Genomic DNA, 17323 nt, shown 5'->3' on the forward strand with positions numbered 1-17323 from the left:
TCAAATCCATTGAGCCATTTTCTTTATTCTGTATTTCAGTTTGTGCACTTAAAAAGGAAGTGGGGACAGTCCTACCCAGAACCAGATGTACTTTACCTTTTGGATATACTGTCCCTATGTAGCACGTACCTTGACCCAGCTCACCTTAACAGCTCTGTAGTGATGGCCATTTAAAACATCTCTCTGGGCCAAATTATGTCTTTTCTCCCACGCCCTTCTGCACATCTGTGCAGTACATGATTATAAGGTGGCTGTATGTAGATGCACAGGAGATGGGAGTTAAGTAGCACTGCTGTTGGTTGAGCAGGCCTATCTGGGTAGAAGAGGCTGCGAACATGTCTTGCTCTTCTGTGTGTCAGACAGCACCAGCTGTTTGTGTTACATGAAGCAGGACTATACTGGTACTTTCTTGCACAGCTGACATCACTAGGCGCTATGTAAGTATACTGGGACAGATTCTTTGCCTTTCCACACAGAGTGTACAGGTCAGCAGGCATAATGTGGAGAGGGGAGGGCAAAAGTTGCATCATGCCACCTTTGAGCTGCAGGCTTCTCTGTGCTGGTGTCCAATGTCCCTTCATGTCCATTATGAATGAAAGTAGCCCCAGGAGTTCCCCTAGCTTACTAGCTGATCCTAGTCTGCCTATATTCTGTAGTTGTGGAATCTCTTTCATGCTGAATGTAATGGGCAATGCCTCTCTTGGCTAGCCTGCAAGAGTGATAGCATTGTGCTACTGATAGTGCCCTTAGAACAGGAGCCGGGATAGACCCCACAGACTTCAGTTATTGTTAGAGCCCTAGGGCAGCTGCCTCTTCTCAAAGGCTCATGGAGCTCTGGTGTGGTCCCATATTTACCAAGCTCTTTGACAAGTATTACTGACCATAATTTGAATTTGAAAACAGTGCTGCTGTGCTATACTCAATCACATTTTTTCTGGTGTAAGGTCTTTGGTGCTCGTTTCCATTTATGTTTGGAGAGTAGGTAGCACAACACAGCTTTGTCCATGACCATAATTACATAACATAAAATAATCCATAACTGATGTAAGGACATTACTATCTTTGGTACTTATTTTGACATAAACATGTAAAGGCGTTTCATTTTTTAAGCCTGCATCCAAGTATTAGGGTCATGTTTTACGCACGCATGCGTGCGCGCGCAATTGTACTGTCACATTTTTGTTTTATTACAATTGCACTACAGTTACTGTGATAATGCAGTTTTGGTAGCTAGATTTGTCTTGTGCACATATGTGTCTATATGTTAGACTAGATGAAACCTGGAGGTTCCTTCCAGACCTGCTTTTCTGTATGATTACATTACCTTACATTCAGCCTTGGGCACACAGTAACCAATGACCATGTGCTAGGCCTCTATCTTGCTAGACTATGTATGTACGTACACCTCTATCTAGAAATATTTGTTGTAAATTGCCTGGTTTAAATGGGCCTAATCAAAGGTATTCACCTAATTGCCTTTTCCTTCTGAAGGAAGACAGGAAATACTGAGTTTAAAAGGCTGCTGTTGTGAGGAATGACATGTCTGTTTTTCTGTCTGAATGCCTGACAACTTTTCTGAAATGTATTTTTTTTCTTGAGGAGTCTGATGCTTCCTGAATATATTTAATTAATATTATGGAAGAGTATCTGAACTCAGTGAGATACTTTTATATGTAAATCTCACATATGTTAAATTAAATCTGGAACTGTGTGTTCTACTGAGTTTTATTATATAATTAGATTATTGGAGTAGCATTATACATATGCCAATAGTTCCTGATTGTTTTAGTTATTGAATAAGCATTTTGGAACCTGCAAGACTTTTAAATCACAGAACATGTTTACTTTAGACTGAAGCTAAATCTTGCTAGCAACAGCTTAAGGTTACCTCTGTTAAGGGAAGAAGGGCAGAAATCCTTAGGACAAGAAAAAAAGCTTTCTCCCTTCTGTAAGTTTTTATCTACTTGCAGGGAAGATGTGCCTAGTGAGGGTATATAACTTTTTTCCCTAGATCTGTAAACGTACCCACTCTGTTCATTAATCATTATGTTGCGTTCCTAAAACTATTTACTTGCAACGTTATTGAATTACTTGTTAGGTACAATTCTATAATGAACACTTTAAGGTCCATTATTCTGTATCTTTTTAACCTTCCATTTGTAGTATGACTGGAAACTGACCCTCCCTTGCTTGGAGAAGAAATTATCACCTGATAAACATCTCAAACCTCAAATGTATTTTAAGTTTGACCTTGAATGGAAAGCAGGTGGCTCCAAAACTAGAGTTGATTAGTCTGAAAAGTACTGACCCCAGCAGCGCATTGATTAGAATCTGACTTGCTTTGTAGTCTTTGGGCGCTTGTACACGTGATGAAAATTGCCCAGTTTTGTGGTTTAATATTGTCATGCTTTACGTGTATGTTTTTTTTTTTGGCTATTTCAATAAATTTGTTATGTTGCAAACTAATCCACATTCCCATGTAGTTTAGTTTTCAATGTAGCTACTTGTAACATTGCAGCCTTTTTAATTTGACAGCTCGCCTCCTGGAGGCAGAAGAGGTGGGCTGAAGGCAAAAGTGGCGAGGATCCCAATCCTTTTTTTTTTTTTTTTTCCCCTTACGGAGCCTGCCCACCTCTCCCATGGTCAGGGGGCGAGCTACTGGAGGGCCGAGCAGCCCCTGGTTCTTCTGCTGGCATGCTCTGCAGCCGCCTGGGCAGGTTGCTAGTGGGTGGGTACTGCCCCAGCTTGGAGGTACCCGATCCAATGCTTCCCTGAGCCCACGGGGGCTTCCAGCACCCCGTGCACCATCCCTGCCACCTTCTACAGATGCCAGCACACCCAGCCATCCTCTTGCCGCCTTCCTGTGCTGCCCCAGGGGCAAGCTAGCCCATTCCCAGGTGATCCCAGGTGGCAGAAAGGCAGTGGGGACGGTGCATGGGGCTCCTGCTCTTCGGGCGGGCTCAGGGATGAGTTAGATCTGGTGGGTGCTGCTTCCAAGCTGGGGCAGCACCCATCCACTAGCAGCCCACCTGGGTGGCCCCAGGGCACACCACCGCTAGGGAGGGAAGGACTGGGGCCCCCTGCAGCTCAGGGGTTGCTTGGCCTGCTGGCAGCTCAATCGGGCAGGCTCCACTGGTGGGGAAAAAAAGAGCGGTAAGGAGCCCGATCCTTTTTGTTTTGTTTTTTTGCAGCACTTGCCTGTGGCCAGAGGGGCGAGCTGCCAGCGGGCCTTGTGCTGTGCGGGGGCGCCGGTCCTTCCGTTTGGTGGTGGTGGCACCCCCTGGGGTCACCCAGGTGCGCTGCTAGTGGGCAGGTGCTGCCCCAGCTCAGAGGCAGCACCCAGCCTGATCCAATTGTTCCCTGAGCCTGAGCTGTGGCAGCACCTGCTCAGCTAGCAGCCTGCCTGGGCAGGGTGCTGCTGCCACAGAGGGAAGGACTGGGGCCTTGCACAGCTCAGGGGCTGCTTGGCCCACCAGCAGCTTGCCCGCCAGCCACAGGAGAGGCAAGCAGGCTCCATGCGGGGGAGGGAGGAGATCCTTCGCGGTGAGAGTAACGGAAGTCGCTAAATTGAAATGGTGGGGTTTTAAGCATCAGAATTAAAAACCGACTGTTTCAATTTAGGGGACTAAACCCCTGTCATGTGTACACGCACCCTTTTAGTCCAAGTATTACCTCTATTTTAGGTGCCTTTTTGCAAGTGGGGCTTTGACAACACTAGCCAGCTTATCGCATGATGTTTGGATGTATTCTCCAGTGAAAATCTCTGTGCAGCTCAGACAGGAGATACTTAGCAGAAAATAATTTATAGTGGAGCCTGAACATTGTCAAACTGTAAGAAGCTAACGTGTGGGGGCAATCTCTATGATGCACTAAATTTATACTACAAGAAGCTTATTGAATATGATCCCAGATCACAGTGAAAAACACACATGCCCAAGAGCAATGATTTGCTCAGCAGTTGACATAAACCTTACACCGTTTTAAGTTTCATCTGTCTGCATGTATCCTGTGGTAGCTATTGTTCCCCCAAGCTGCCAACTGTTGAATTATTTTGGGGTCAGAGCACATCTTTCAGTTCCTTATCCTGATATTCAATGTACAAAATCCTGTACAAATCCTGATCCTGTACAAAATCAGTGCACATTGTACCAGGGTGTTTAATGACCTGTTTGCACCCTTATCCTTTCTGGAATTTAGGAGACGTGGATTCAGTTCCTGGTTTTGCCACACACTACTTTTGTGGCCAAATCTGTCTAACCTAACAGTGCTTCAGTTCCTCATCTGCAAAACAGGAATAATTGTAGTTCTGTTTCTTCAAGGGCTGATCTGAAGGTAAATTAATTGCTGTTTGTGAGGTACTTGGGACAGTTCAGATGCATCATTTTAAAAACTGAGTTTCTCTTCTCTCCAGTGAAAGATTGTTTTTGAAGTTTAACACAAATGTACTTCAGAAGTAAAAGCATAACTATAAAGGACTTTAGGCCAATTATTTGCTGCTAATTGTGGAAGCTGTTTTGGCATACTCACTTAGATTGGCATACCTCACTGTAGATTTTTTACACTGTGCACTTTCATGGCCCTGGAGAAAGAATTTAATTTTAGACGTTTCAATTGACAAAGACGTGCTGGTGCCAGATAATGTATTTCAAACCAGTCATTGCGCTCTATTTTTAAATTCAAGTGCCAGCCAACCTAAAGATGGCATGTGTCTGTGCTAGGTGTTACACATGTATGATACAAAGCAGAACTCTTCCAAGCCTTAGCATGCAGCAGACAAATTCACTTTTATACTTCTCTTTTGGGGCAAGGAGAAATGTTTTGAAAGAGTATATTTCAATAGCAGAAAGCTAAGGGAGGCATGCAAGCATTGTTTTGCCCTATAGAGATCCGCTATGGGCCTTGTTAATTGTTAAGATGCTTGCCTATCAACAGCCTCTCAAGAAGGAATTTTAAATGGTTTGTGTGACGTCAAGGAGGTCCAAGAGAAACTAGTCTAGCGCCAAGTTAACTCCGTCACTGAAAGCATGCAGTAAGAAATAGATAACACAAAAAATTAAGTCTTTTCACATCATGGCTGACCAGTGACTTGCTCCTAGCATCTCTAATAACCAAAATAATTCATCCTTGGCTCTTTGGTAAGGGAGTGACTAGGGAAGATGAACTTTCAGTGAATAATCTTTTAGTATGTACCTTTGATACGGAGGCAACTACATTTCACTGGTATTAACTTCTTGTCTGGGCATGATGTCTGAGAGTAACTTGGAGCATACGGAGGGATTTGGAAAAGTCATGACTAGGTTGCAGTCTGCAAGAGGGAATAATTTAAGCCTGATGGACAAAAAATTGAATCTTTTGACTGAAAAAGTAGACAAGTTATTGAATTTCCAAGAAGATGTGAAAGGTGAGTTACAAAAGGTTAACCGAAGCATGGACGACATCGAAAAAGGCATTAACAAGCTAATAGCACCTCAAGCACCTGCTGATAAGACAGGGACAGCAAAAAGAGGCCTAAAATCGGAGGATAGTGTTCATCAGACTGATATCCGAAGTGTGTGCTCAGAAATGTTGATGCTATTGAAAGCTATGCAGCAAGATGCCTCAAAGCATAGAGAGAGGCTGGAAAAGATAGAAAACAAGGTTGACGCAGTGGATAAAGTTATTGCGCTCATGGGAGAGACATTGAAAAATTCTAAAGTAGTGGATTTCATTCTGAAAGGCATTGTTCCCTGGAAGAAAGGGAGTCTGATTGAAATCCTCGTGGAGGTGGGTTTTATTTTATTGTTCTTGATCGTTCCCTTGTAAGGGGCAGGGTCCCACACATTCCGATTTAAATTCTTATTTAATGCATGCACATACGCATATTTAGGCTTTTCTTTCTCAATGCTACTGTTTATTAAGTTGTTACAATTCCTTTTAGTTGAAACTTCTTGAAGCATAGACTTAGTCCTTATATTTGTTTGGAAAGAAGGTAGGGTACTTATGTTTGTATTGTTAGAAGTGTGGTAAGCACTTAGACAAGTGTAAAACTAGATTTGTATGCCAAGAAACTCTCAACTTGAAAGACCAAATTCTGCCCTCTATTACCCCTGGGCAATGGAAGGCAAGTTAGGTTCAGCCCTAAATGGACACTAATGGCTTGTGCATTGTAATGTACTCAGAACAGCAGAGACTCCCTATGCCTGAAGAAGGGTGATTGTGCCCAAAAGCTTGCTAAGAACTTTTTCCCAACTACTCAGTTGGTCTAATAAAAGATATCACATCTACTCAAAGAACCTTTCCTGCCTTGTGTGCTGTAAAGTATTTATTGATGGAATTGGATGCTATTTTCTGACTGATAATGATGGCCATTAAGGGCCAAAACCTGCCTTTACTTCTATACAACCTCAGGGGATCACAGACTGAATTCTCAGTTTCACCTGTGCAGCCTTATTGTTGAGAATGAAATTTATTCCAATCATGAATATCCAGTCATGATGCATACTGAGTCTTCATTACTGTTTGTGTCCCAATGTGAGGAACAGAAACGTACAAAGAGGCATATATGGGATGCTAGTTAATTTTAGAGGATCTCAGAGCATGGGAGTGGTAGAGATGTGATTTGCCTCCAGGTACTCTGTGAATGCTTCTTGCTTTATAGTTCATAGGTGCTCAAATCAAAATAACATTAAAAAATACTTAATCTCTGGCATGTGAACTTCTACAACAGCACAGAGAAGGAGAATGTTGTGCAGGGTTTCTGACACACGTCTGCTGGTACATGTCTTTATAGAAATCCTGTTATTTTGGAGACTGACAGATGTGCTGGATTGTGAGGGAGGTTTTTGTCATTTAATTTCCATTGAGGTTGAGATTAACAACTCATTGCACACACAATTTTCTTGTTTTTGGGATGCTGCCATTATTTACAATCCGTTCTAGTGGAATTGTGCAACATCTGCTTGGAAACATACAAAAGTATTAAAAAAAATTGACATGCCTTAGTAAAAGCCACCATTCTTGAAAGTGTCCACAATGTGCTTGGCACCATGCAACATCTAGGGACAGATGTGATAGTGGCTCTAGGAATCTTAGAAGCCAAATTGGACAGGCAAATACAGAGGACTTTGACCAGGGAAGGGTCAATTTCAAAATGGTTAACTAATTTACAAACTTTTTTCTTGGGCAGATTATCACTGAAACATTTAGCAGAAGACGGGTGTTTTAGGAGGGCTCTGAATAAAGTAGGGTGACCATGTACTCTCTTGTAGTTATAGTGTTGACCTTAATTAGCTCTTAAGTAAATCTTCATCAGTAGGTCTTAAAACTGCTGTGTAAAGAAAACCAGAATAGTTACTAGGAACACTGAGGCGTAGAGGTGACGTGACTTGTCTGAGGTCCCCCAGCAGACCAGGTGGGCATAGAATGCAGGTCTCTGAGTCCCATCTATTTTTTTTTTTTTTTTTTGCCCATTACAGAAATGGAAGTATATTCTTGGCAGGCAGGCAGCTTTATGGTGAGCTCTGGTTTTGGGAAGTTACCATCAATGTCCCTTCATTTGTTTTCTGTCCATAACATTGGACTAAGATGTTAAGGGTATATCTGTCCTGCAGTCATGGAAGCAACTGCTGTGTAATGTAGATATGCCAGAGCTAGCTTTAAACAGTCTAGTAGTATGACAACATGGAGCTTGGCGCAGACTAATTTATCTGCTGTGAACCTAAGTGGTGAGTTTGGGCTGCCGTGTCCAGATTTCAAATGGGTCCTGAGCTAGTTACTTTAAAGCTGCTCAGGTAATTCTGTACCTCATTGTTCTCACCTCTTGACTTCAGAATAAGTAAGCCAGTTGAGGTCAAGAAGACTGCATTGCATTGCTGTTTTGAAAATAATCTTTACTTGCTTGTTTCTGCTTCACAGCTGCTATCAGTGCACCCATGCTCATAATGGTGACTGTTTCTAAGTATGGTGGGCCACTTTTGTTTTTTTCCTTTTATAAGCTGCCTGCTGACTTAGTAACAGGATGTAGTAAAGTCCTTGGGACTATTTAAGGGGGAGAGTTTGCTAAGCTGGCTCCAAATTCACACAATAAACCACGAATTAAGAGCTTTACAGGATCAAAGTTTTCTGACTTTTGACATCTATGAAACTGCACTAGATTGTCAGGTCCACTCAAGGCCTTTGCAGACATTCTCCATGATCATCATTACAGGCAGGCTCAGTGTTGTACTCCAAAGTGGCTGTGACATTTAAGTTCCTCTCTTTCAGTGGGAGGGAAGAGAAGGGAAGTTTTTTATAAGCGATAGGACAAATAGTAGACTTAGGTTTATGTTCAAGTTGGACTGTTGCTAGGGAAAGGATTCAGTATTGGCAAAAGGTATTCCACAAACACCCCACATCTGAAATTGGTGCTTTTTCACTTAAAAGAAGAGATATGCTCAAGCCAAAAAAAATAGATCCAGATATTGGAATATTCCCCAAATCAGGCAATGGAACTGCTGAAGTGGTTTGTCTAATGGAGTATCCAGTTGTCCATAAAACTCTAATATTCTTCAGTGCATAGGATATCCCTTTTAGATGTTGTGAAACAAAAATCTTTTTGGTCAAAAAGAAATGGAACCAACTTTACCTTTCTTCATCTAGGGCCTCCCGTCTCAGATTAAAAAAACATGATGTAACTGTATATTGGGGAGATATCATTACAGTCAGTCTTGGGAAGTAAGAATTGTTTTAGAACTATGAAATGATGTGATTTTGCTCAAAAAAGTAGAAGATTTATTTGTTTATTTTAAAGCAGGAATTTCAATGAGGGGAAAAGACAGCATATAATGAAAGTACAGCAGATTTGAGGTCTTACTACCATTTTTTTTAGGGTCTCGCTTCTTTGACAAATGTGATACATTGGGAAATAGACACCTTTAACCTTAATTACTTTTATGTTCAATTGTATTTTTTAGACTAAAGAAAAAAATGAAGAGAAGGATGAAAAACCGGAGCATGCACCTAAAAATAGAGGAGCCGAGGCTGACAGCAAAGAGTCTTTGGAAGGTACGTGTACATGTACATTTTAACAAACACATTTTCTCTAGAACTTGGTTATTCTAATACTTAAAAGTTGGAAATGAATGACCCAAAATATCTATATACCTATAGGTACCTCTGAGTTAGCTAGCTGCGGCTGAGTAAAATGACCCATGTTGGTTAAAACACAGTTGGATATTTAATTCTAAAATCCCTGGCAATACTTCATTAATAATGGAATTATAATTATGCAGTTATATATAATTGAGTCAAAGTAGACATCATCTGTTTTGGCATGCTGATGATATAATAGCAAGAGCACACAGAAAACCCGTAAGGGAAATTGGTAGAGACAAAATGCATATATGAACAGACTTCTAGAACTCCTGAACTGGGAGTCTTCCAAATGGCTGGCAGATGTCCTGAACGATTGGGTTAGGGTTAGAGAAGGTTTTCTCTAGGACCCTAGGATCCATCTGACAGAAGGTTTCCTTAAGGCATCTGCTGTGGACACGAATGGATTTACAGAAGTGATGTATATAACTGTAAAGAAGATGCAGATGCAGAGCCCTTACCACAAATCATCAAAATCTTCTTCCAGTTGAGACCAAAACCTTCCTACTGTCTTGGTTCAGAATTCTGACTCAAAGTCCTCCTAGTATTTCTGGACTGAGTAGCAAACTAATTTGAAGGATAAATGAAAATAACATTGATTGTACAGGTCCGCTATGCAAGTAGAATCCTAAAGTCCTGAAGCAAATGGTTTTCACTTCCCTTATAGATGCCTCTTGCAGCATCATAGGTATTGAAAAGCAGAGGTAATTAGGGGAACAACCACAATATGACCTACCTGTTGTGTCTTAACAAGCCCATGGGTAGAAGGTTACTGTTCTGAGACCCATCTTTTCTTGGAGTCCTGTTCCTTTTGCAACATTACTGCTACTCTCTGAAGTATGGACACTCAGATGGGTGTTTACCATGACCAAGAAAGTCCCTTTTCCTACTCCATTTGAACTACTTTAGCCCATAGAGTCTTGAACATCCTTGTGTTGACTCTTACCAAATATTTTTATTCAGAAATAGTGTGGCTTTTTGTGGGGATTTTTTTTACTTTTAACAGGGCTGAATCTGTTAAGTAATTTATTAACATGTGTATATCTGGGTTGGAAATATTGGACATTTTCTTCCTATGAGCTCAGATCCACATAAGAGGATGTTTTTTAGCCCTTTCAGAAAAGCTTTATTTGGATGGCAGGTTTTTTGATGGAATCTGACACATCCTGGCTATGTACATACTTTTCCATCATGCATGTCATACTGTAATATTTTCCATGTATTTTCTTTTGTTATTGATACCTTTTCTTACATAGACACCAAAAGGGAGAAAACGTTGGATGAAAATAATAGAGCATGTGAAAAGGTGAACTCTAGCACTGTAGTCTCCAAAATTGACTCCAGTCCACAAAGTAAACAAAGGATATCGCATCCACTGATGGTAGAACCTGCTGCTCCAACAAGTAGTTCAAAGAGCTGTCCACCAAAAAAAGAGGCTGGTATCGCAGCTTTTGTTCAAAATAATGGTCTTGGCTTCATAAACCAAGATGCTTCAGAGACCCAGAATGTTCCTATTAAAGCAAACTGCATGGATAAAGCACCCAGACAGGAAGACTATCACAAAATGCTTGCACATCAGAAATCAAAAGAAAAGGAAAGCAAACCTTCTACAATGTGCTCTACCTCTCTCGAAGCAATGCCATCCACATCCAAGTCTGTATCTGGAATAGAATATGAAGTGATACGCACAAGGTAAGGGCCCAATCAGTAACTTTTCTATGTGGTCAGAAACATTTCAGGTGTTAAAAAAGGCAAATTAAAAGAACCCTTTGATCTTAGTATGCTGTGACCCTGTAGAAAGCTAGCCATATAAGAAAAGGAACTAACTGAAGATCTAGTCACCTTCGGTCCCTCACATATTCTAACAAGGTTTAATGTTTAAAAAGTACTAATAATGTAGTACATTAATGTAACAGAGGTGACTTGAGTCAGGGAGATAAGAATCTGATTTACTCATTTAACTGACTTTATACATTTCTTTTTTCCAACAGTTGACTGAAGATATAATTGCATTAGTGTTTGACATGAGTTCAGGGTTTGGACTGTTTTTGATCAGTTTAATTTATGATAGCTTTTTGCTTGCCTCCTGAGCCCTCGGTATTTTTGTTTGTCTGTGTCGTAGTTTAATTTTCAGCCTTGCCGTCTAAAAGATGTAACGGGCTTGTTGCTTGCAACTGGGACTGCAGTTTGCAAGAGGGAGGAGTCCCAGTTCAATGCAATACAAGCGTTTGGACACTGAAGAACCAAATTAATAAACTGAAGAGACATCATCTCTGTCTAGGTGTCTGTACACAGGGATCCACATTTGAAGAAAACATTAGTGCAAGGGGCAGTGACTGGCACCTTTGTAAGAGAGGCTAATTTAGGAAAAGACCTGGAGACTATCATTCCCTTTACCTGTAGGAGGAGCTTTGTGCAAGGCTGTAGCAGGGTCAAGTGGGAGAAGCTGTCTTGCCATTTCTTGCTCTGTGGCTGCGTAGAAGAAAATTATAGAGTTGTCTTACTAGTGCACTCCACAAATGCTAAATGCATGTAGTGGGGGAATGTGTGGAAACCCTCTGAACACAAGAGCTGGGAAGTGGGGGAAAAAAAGTGCATTCAGATCAGCTTCAATTAGTTTCATTATAAATCAGACAGTGTTTTACAGCATGGTTTTATTTGTAAGAGGAATGTGAGAAGATGATAAACCTTACTGCCTTTGGACATTCATTTCTCCATAAATAAGGCACCTATTAAGATTTTTTTTTTTAGAGTGTGAGGTCAGAATGAGTAGGCCAGATTCTATTCTGTTAGAGGGAAGCAGCTATCAATGAACTCAAAAGACCGATGCAGAAATGTAAAAAGAACAGTGTTCTACTGTTTGGAGAAATGCCCAAGGTTCCTTCTCAAGTTCAGGCTTGTCTAGCTAGTAAGAGAAGTATTTGCTCCAAGCTGCTTTCATAGCTCACTGCTTCTGAACTTCAGATTCCTAATACATTACAGAAGGATTATCCTGTAAATAACTCGGAGATGCCTGAAGTAAGAGTCAGGCATAACAATGCAGGCTTTTGTTATGCAAAATGTAGAAAAATTTCTTTTCAGCATCTTTTATAAGAGAAGCAATATTTTAAATTTAGTTCTACTGAGAATTATAGTAATTGGGGGAAATTAGGTATATGTATTCTTTAAAAAAAATTATGTAACATTTTGAGCCCAAGTTTGTAACCCACATGAGTGCCCCCAAGTCCCAATGAAATGAGGTGGAGTATTCATGTAATTTACAGCAGCAGGTTTTGGCCCTGAGTTTGGTAGTCGTATAACCAGCTCTGACACAAATATGGAATATATAAAAGATATCACCCTAAAAAATCCTTGCCTCAAAGAAAATAACTAAATGAAAAATCCTATAGAATTCAGTTGTACAACTTCATATCTTTGCTTCCAGACTGTGATAGGAATAATACACAATAACAAGCCACAATTCCCAACTTGCAAGCCTCTTGTCAGCTAGCTTCAGATGGACTAGATTTTTGGAACTGTACATGAAAGGCCCAGGCAATTGGATATCTACCTGGTCACTTGTGTATGTAGTTACCAATTATACTATACACTAGCTATTTGCCATCTACCAACTCTGTGCACAACGGGGCAACAAGTACTCCTCTCCCACTCCAGGCTACCACCGTGATCCATCTTATTCTTTATTTAAACAACCTTATTGAATAAAATAGCTTTAAAAAGCAAAACTGAGAGTCCTATGTCCTGACTTTACAATGATGCCTTATTCTGCGCATCTGTGTGCATACGCAGTCTGTTTCTCCACTTGCAAATTAACTGCTTACATCCTGGCAGAGTGAATCTCACTACTAGTGGCTTCTCCTGAAAAGTGTGTGCACGCCTTGCAAGTGACCTCAGTGTAATTTATGTTGCACCCCTTAATACAGACATTGGCAGTACTGGAATAGAAATGATATATTTTGTGCCCAGCAGAGGGCAGATGTATACAAAAACTAGTATATTAAAAAGTATTATTATTATTTTTTTGGTGACAGTTTTCGCTGTGTTGTAAATTTCCTGTGGCAGAATGGAAGGAGCTGGCTTTCGTTATTATCATTTGTAGTTTCAGTATCTGATACTTTTAGTAGAGAAATTGTTCTAGACATTGGGGTTTAAAATGTAATATATATGTATTTTCTGCTAAGCTTAGTAAAGAAAGCTGTTTGTCTGTCTAAAGTGGAGATTGTTTGCTCTGTAGGGTTTCCATCAACGTTCAGATGACTGAAGCCCAACAAAAGACGGTGACAACCAAGGATGGAAGCCAAGGAGATCATAAACATAGAAATCCCAAAATCAAACCTCTCTCCTCATCCTCAGAAGTGGAAAGAGTTACACTTATGTCAGACAAGTTTAAACATAAACAGTGCCCTAAAAACACCAGACCTGACCCAGTTCAGGAAGTAAAAGGGGTGAAGCCTGATAATAAACAGAGTGAACAGGCTCTCCAATTAGGGAAGCCACAGATGCTATTGAACAAGCCTACAGCAGGTAAAAAGACTGATGGAAAATCAGAGTTAAAATGCAAGTCTGTAACCTCTCGGAGCACAACTCCAAAGGATACTAAGAAAAATCCTGGAGCCACATTAAAAAGCCATAATGAAACAACACAAGGCTCCACAAAGGATGCTAAGCCAGAGAGGGCAGAATTAGATTTAGAAAATGCATCTTTAAGAGGAAGTGAGAGTGATGCAAATCAATGTACAGGAAAAACAACAGAAAACACTAAATCAACAGAAACCAGCAAAGCATTGGCCAGGCAGGATGAAGTGATTATTGGTAAGTAGCTCACAATAACACTTGGAGACTCTTGAACTGAGATTTCTGTGCTGCTTGCGCATGTTATGCATGATAACATCTGAGACTGTGCTCATTGGACTTGTTACAGTTTGAGAGTAGGTATTCAGCCACCATTCGTACGTTTGGCTGCACAGACAACTGTATTTGCATTCAAGAGATTTGCTTTTTGTTTAATTTTCCTGTCAGCCGCACAGTGAGAATAAATGTCTTTTTGAATTTCTGATTCTGCCTAATGGTCATTTTGGAATAATGGTGTTTTAAAAAAGGAATTAGGTTGAATGTATGTAGATGAAAAGAGTTACTTTATTAATATGAATAAAAGTTTATATTGTATAAGATAAGAAGTGGGCAAGACAGCAGATGAATGGCAGCAACCACAGGTACACGGTGTAGTGGGTACAGGCAAGCTTGCATATTTTGTTCTTTGTTACATCGTTGGCTGTAAGTCTTTCTGATGATGCTTTGGTTCCTCCGTCATTCCTGTGTCCAGGCACTTACACAGAGACCTGCAAATCAAATTCTGGGCCCCACTGTAAGGGTGGGGGGAGGGGTTTGTAAATGTTTGTGAGCAAGTGGAATTTTATTGTAGCATTTGTACGTTAAACAATGTTCTGCATTACAGACAATGCTCTGTGGTGTCCAGTCTGGCACTGGCTTTGCACGAAGGACTGGGGAGTCACTGGGAGTTCTGCTCCTAGAACAACTTCAGGATGTCTGTTTTAATTGGGTCATACTTAGTTGGATCCAGTACTTTATTGGGACATCTCCCTAGGGAGGGAATTAGCTTGATGATGAGGAACATCAATACTTACTGCTTAATCAGGACATTATATTAGCAAAAACCCTGGAGAGGCACCCTGCTGATGCCAAATGAACTAAAATTGTAGTTTGTCAGATAGGTGTGAAATATTAAGCCTGGCCTTTTCCTAGCCAAATTAATATTCAAGAAGATTGAATGTGGTAAATATGTGAATTTAATTGTTTTTGCAGTATTTGTATTTAGTACAGTACTTCACTTTTTTTTTTTCTTACATGGCTGCTTCTCTTACTGGATAAATAAGCTGTTGAGCTGATGGGATTGTCCCAATTAGGAGGTTTTTACTATTTAATTTAATATAGTTAATTTAATACATTGGGTAAAGAGGGAGTAGAAGCCAGGAAATGAGAAGCCTGTTCCCAAGGTTCTGCCTTAGTTCTTCTCAGCAAAGTGGGGCTAGTAATACTTTTCTTCTCCCACAGGACATTGAGACTTAATATAGGTCCTTGGAAAAAAGGTACAGAGGAAGTGCAAAATACTATAATTAAATCTAGTTCCTGATCCAGTAAAGCACTTGAACAGTCCTAGTGATGGCATTATTTTACTTAAGACAAAGGGGATTTTTTTTAGGCACATGGTATAACATTAAGCATAAGTGCTTTCAGGATGACCTGGGACCTAAGAAAGAGAAAAGATGGTTGAATATTGAGAGGCTTGTTAAAGTTTCCTGACTTTGTTTTGAATGTGGCTATAAAATCATAATAATTGGCTGGGTCTAAACTATTTAGCTGTTTGTCTTTCCCACTGGTATTGCACTTGCATGCTGTTTACCCACCGCTGTACTGAAAGATGAGGTTGGGGAGAACTGTTTTTGTCCTTTTCCCTAGAAAACACACTCTCAATATTGTTGCAGCAAGACGGTTCTCAGAGGTAACAATGGCTTTTGGGGGTTGCACTTTCAGGGACAGCAATATTCAAGGTGGCCGGAGAACTCTAGGGGGGAGCTCTAGGGTGAAGTGAAAGAGGCACATGTCTATGACTACAGTGGCTCAGGCCTCCTTTGTATTTTGCTGTGCCTGGATGCTGTGGTAAAGCTGTATCCTGGGAAGTGAAAACGTTCCTGGGAAATGATAAAATAACGTGCAGCTTTTTGTGGAAATAGGAAGGAATGAATGAACTCTCTCCCATTTAGATGACAGCCCTCCTCCTCCTGCACCTTTTGAGCATCGCATAGTGAATGTCAAACAAGCAGAGGTGACAGCAATTTACTCGGTGTGTCAGCATGAAGTATTAGGCGGGTAAGTCTGTCTGCCCTGCCTAGTGGTGGGCTATGAAGGGTTTAGCTAGCAGCACCTCTGTGATAACTGAAACACAGAAGTAAACTGCTCCTGTCAATTCTGCAGAATGCAACTTCGCAACCACAGAAGTGGGAAGGCAAGTTCTTTCTGTGGAATGGTGGGAAAAGACCTAGAGATGACTGGCAGAGAGAGGCTGCCAGAAAGCTGGGGAAGGCATTGGTAGGGTGGGTAAGGCTCATGTAAGACACTGGCCTTTGTGCACCAGGGGAGATTAGAATAAAGCCTTTCCTCCAGGCTGGTCCCTTCTTGTGCCTCGATAGAGTGGATTTAAGGAAAGACATCCCCTAGCAGAGCTGGGGGATGGTGCTGGTGCTCAGTCAGTCACTCAAACCCTAAAAGGAGAAACCAGCAGCTTCCCATCCATAGGCTGAGGACCAGCTGCAAAGAGTAGGGTGAAGCTAACAGCTGTCCTCCACCTGATAGATATAGTGAAGGAAGGAATGCTGATTCAGGCCATTCCAGGTATTCGCACCTTAATTAAGTAAATAAAGCTGTGACCTGATTAGCACATGGCCCTTACATCTTATCCACATTTGCATATTTGGGAAACTATGGGAGTGTGAGGTGGATTCTATAGTGGCTTGTGAATCATCAACAGATTTATTAACCAGGATCTGACTATAAAGGCTTTATTGTTGATAAGGGGAAAAAGGGGGTGGAGGGGGTGTTATGACTGTCCAATTCCACTCTGATTTTGCAGAGCAGGGGGTTGGGAGAAAGTATCTATTTACTAATAAACCAATCAGATTTGACATGAAAGTTATTGAATGGCTGAATATGAAGCAGTGCTCTTCTGTTTCCAAAGTCATGTTACACTGTTGAAGCACATCATAAAGAGGATTAATGGTTAAGTCTTCAAGCTACCATTATTTTTACCTTTCATTTGGGTCTCACTCATGAAGACTGCACCTGCAGGGGTGCCTTTGCACTCTGCTGCACTTACTTATCATGTGTGACTTCCCTGCTGAGTTAAATGCAAACATGACCAATGTGTGCAGACAGAATGGTGATGTAGAAAATATGCAGCTTAAAAATCATTCTCCAAGGTCTTAAAATGTATGGATGATATAGGAAAGAATTTACATCGTGCAAGACATGGAATAGTGTTTCCTGGAGTTACTGGTGTTTGTCATTTAAAAAGTTATGAGATCAGACCAGAAATATCTTTGTTAATATGCATCACTAAGGTATCACTGAAGGACAGCAGGCGTGTACAGTTACAGAATGAAAAAAGACTATCAACAGGTCATCATGTCATTGGGAAACG

The 17323-nt window shown here is 40.9% G+C and overlaps 1 protein-coding gene across 2 annotated transcripts in view; it reads left to right on the top strand.

Annotated features, from left to right (window-relative positions):
• Positions 1–17323, top strand: part of MYLK3 (myosin light chain kinase 3) — a 45405-nt gene that overhangs the window by 16640 nt on the left and 11442 nt on the right. The window contains exons 1-5 of one of the 2 annotated variants that reach the window (XM_006034260.2): positions 5048–5763; positions 8931–9021; positions 10365–10800; positions 13343–13920; positions 15891–15996. In XM_006034260.2, the coding sequence (XP_006034322.2) occupies positions 5242–5763; positions 8931–9021; positions 10365–10800; positions 13343–13920; positions 15891–15996 (1733 nt within the window). In that variant the 5' untranslated portion in view covers positions 5048–5241. Of the gene's footprint in view, positions 1–5047; positions 5764–8930; positions 9022–10364; positions 10801–13342; positions 13921–15890; positions 15997–17323 lie in introns of those variants that run through there. The other variant, XM_025216246.1, reaches the window with a different exon arrangement.

The sequence above is a fragment of the Alligator sinensis genome, unplaced genomic scaffold (assembly GCF_000455745.1).
Source record: "Alligator sinensis unplaced genomic scaffold, ASM45574v1 scaffold844_1, whole genome shotgun sequence".
NCBI lineage: Eukaryota > Metazoa > Chordata > Crocodylia > Alligatoridae > Alligator > Alligator sinensis.